Source organism: Oxyura jamaicensis, chromosome 6, assembly GCF_011077185.1.
Source record: "Oxyura jamaicensis isolate SHBP4307 breed ruddy duck chromosome 6, BPBGC_Ojam_1.0, whole genome shotgun sequence".
NCBI classification, from domain to species: Eukaryota; Metazoa; Chordata; class Aves; order Anseriformes; family Anatidae; genus Oxyura; species Oxyura jamaicensis.
This window is the reverse complement of record NC_048898.1, coordinates 29,043,104-29,046,303: the sequence shown is the minus strand read 5'-3', so window position 1 is coordinate 29,046,303 and position 3,200 is coordinate 29,043,104. Positions and strand designations below refer to the sequence as shown.

The 3,200-nt window shown below is 41.7% G+C and overlaps 1 protein-coding gene across 1 annotated transcript in view; it reads right to left on the bottom strand.

Moving 5' to 3' along the window:
• Positions 1-813: 813 nt before the first annotated feature.
• Positions 814-3,200, bottom strand: part of KCNK18 (potassium two pore domain channel subfamily K member 18) — a 6,726-nt gene continuing 4,339 nt past the window's right edge. The window contains exon 3 of the mRNA XM_035330407.1: positions 814-3,073. Coding sequence (XP_035186298.1) covers positions 2,247-3,073 — 827 coding nt within the window. The 3' untranslated portion in view covers positions 814-2,246. The remainder of the gene's footprint in view (positions 3,074-3,200) is intronic.

Here is a 3,200-nt window from a genome sequence, read left to right as displayed (position 1 = left end):
ATAATCTTTCAGTCATTCCCTACTTCCTTCCTCCATGCCCTCTTTGTTCGGAGTGTTGCACACCTCTCTTGTACTCCCTCACCTCTTCCCAGACTAGAGAGCTACTCTACACCTCTCATAAGGAAGTTCTTCCATATCTTTGTCCATCCTTTTCCCTGGCCTATGGACTTTTTCTAATTTTCCTTTACCCTTTGGGAGGTGAAGGACCAGAGCTTCACATAGTATTCAAGAGGCAGGAACATCATGATCTTACAGAGGGCCATGGTGATGTAATCTGTTCTCTCTACTTCTGTAAAATATTCTCTTATCCCCTGCAAGTGACATGTTCTATGTTAAGTAAAGCAGTTTACTGCCATCCCTTGGCCATAACGAGAATGATTTTATTCATGACCCTTTTTGCAAGTCCAGCCAAACTTCCCTAAATCCTTAAAGTAAATGTGATGGTACGAAGGCACAACATCTATGAGAAGTCTATAGGGGCCAGATTCTGGATTCATCCTTTGGCATAAAAGAGATCTCACTCATATGGGAGAGACTAGTCCTTTGACATAAAGACCAGTTCTTACTAATGCTGGCAGTGTTAGGCGTATCACAAGGAAAAACCCCGAGGAGCAGGAAGTGTAGTCCTCTGATCCAAAGGCCATTAAATAATATGAAACTTTTCATTGATTTCTGAGAACTTTGGCGCAGGTCCAAAGCCCTACACTGATTTTAATCCAAAGGCATAGAATGAGGTAATATGAGAGTAGTCTGAATGGAAGGGCTTTGTACACGATGTCAAAGTCAGGGCAAGCATTAGAAAGTTAACCAGAGTTCCTTCCAAATGCTATCTTCTTTATTGTTGTCCTTATAAAACACTTTTCTATATACCCTCATTCATTATATTTATTGCATATCACCAGTTCTTAATCACAACTAATTAGCGATAACAAGGACAATACATGCTACTGTTCACAGTGATTGTAACAGAGTTAGGATGTCGTGTAAATATTCTGAACATCTCATCTTCAAATGGCAAACTTGCTATGGAAAACAACATACATTCTCTCACAATCAAGCATGCTTTAATATCTAATGATGTCATTCACATTCCATGTGCATGCATATAATTTACACATTAAGAGGCAGTTAATTAAAGTCAGTGGTTACTTTTATAGACGGTCTATATTTTTTGACATAAAAAATGATGGTTGATAGCTTGATTCAAATTATGAATAATATAAGCAAAATCTTGAAAAAACATTATTCCCACACTTCAGTGCTTCGTTACGGAATCCTTACCATGTCCCAGAGAAATAGGAAGACTTCTCTTTCTATGAGTGGGTGAAGGGACGCACAGAAGTCAAGCATTCTGTGCAGAGTAAAACCTGAATTAAAGGAGCTTCTGGGATCGGTGTCCCCAGGCCATCACGTTTCTTTAATGGCAAAGGTGGAGCCTCATTCCATGGCTACAGTCACCTGGAGGTCCTTCATGCCTTGCCCCAGGTGGCCCTCTCAAGAGCAGAACTCGTCCCAGGCACTGTTATGGCTGGACACCATGGATCACACCTTGACTGGGCTGAGTACAGTTGTGGTAAGTGACGGTGGAAAACAGTGCAGATAGATGAGCAACTTTCTGACTGATTTATGGACCAGGGACAGAGCAAGAGGTGAAAATTTACTTTCCTTTCTTTAATTTTAAAATTTCTCTGGACAGCACGAAGATGCTTGCAATACACGCAACCATGACGGACCAGCAGCTGGGTTCACACTTCTCCCCAGCTCTCTCTGCTGATGAATCCTGTTACCACAGCATGCGCTCGCAGTTCAGCACTGACAGCCACGACCCAGCTGTCCCTGGCTGCAGGCAGGGTGCCAGGACGAGACAGGGATCTGGGCTCTGCATGGAGAAGTGCTAAAAAAAATCCCCAGTTGGCTTGTTGTGGGAGAGAGAACAGGAAGCCTGCTGAAAGTCAGAGCTTTGCAAAAGGTGCTGGGGAGTGCTGGCAGGGAGAGCTTTCTGCTCTTTCATCATGCATTATCTGCTTGTATTATTTAGGAGATGGGACCCTTGTTGGAAAGTACTCCCTGGAGATGCCTACACCAAGTGTCTCCTGAGGCATCCAACCAGTTTACAGCAGATTGGCATGGGAAATCAGAGGAAAATGTGCCTCCTGCAAGCCCAAGGCAGGGAGCGGAAATGCACAAGAACAGTTTCATCTCATCGCAGGTGCAAATGCATATGAGTGAGGGAGAAATGACTACGCTTATTTTGGATATAACTTCTTTGGATATACCTTCTTTGACGGCATCCTTTTCTCTCCACAAAATGAAATCACCTTTTTATATAAGCCAATTAAGCGGTCCTGGCCCAACTTAAAAGCAATGAAGACAATTTCCATGCCGATAATAATATAGAGGGAGAAAAACAAGAAAAACTTGGGATGTTCCAGTTGTGTATCTCCAAACCCAATAGTTGTCAAGGTGATAAAGCAGAAATAAAAGGCTTCCTGGAAATCCAATCTGGTTTCCCAGTTTGGGAGAATGGCAGCTGCACAGGAGATGTACACGAAGATAACCAGCACCATTAACACAATGGGCACATCTAATTTTTCTAACTCTTTTCCTATTTTGTCAAAATTCTCAATTACTCTGGACATTGTTTTTCCCCTGTCTAGTTCAGGACATGAGCTCCATCTCTCTATGCTTTTACTTCTTGATGGCTTTTTGTATTCATTTTCTCTGGCAATTAACAGCTCAAAAATTTCAGCATTGCGATATTGGACTGGCTTTCTTTTAACAGCTGACTGATTTTTCAGCATTTCCACAATATTCAAGGGTTCATTTGCAGCTGCTTTAGACAGCACTCTGGATTTTGATCTGTCCCCTCTGTTACATGTGGGTCCAGAACAGAGATTAAAGGCTAGAAGTTTTGACTGTAGCTTTCTGAATTCATTGTAAGACTTGGACAAGACAGTCGCAAGGATGTCTCCCATGTCTGTCAGGACCAAGAACATCAAAGGGATTCCAAATAAAGCATACAACATGCAGAGATATTTTCCAGTCCTTGTCACAGGATAGGTATTGCCATAACCTTGAAAAAAAAAAAAAAAAAAAAAAAAAAAAAAAAAAAAAAATGTGGGAAAAAAGGGTAAAAGGGGGGGAGCAAAACCGAATTAATTTAAAAGGACGTGGAGTTTTTTTTTATCAACCCCCCCAGT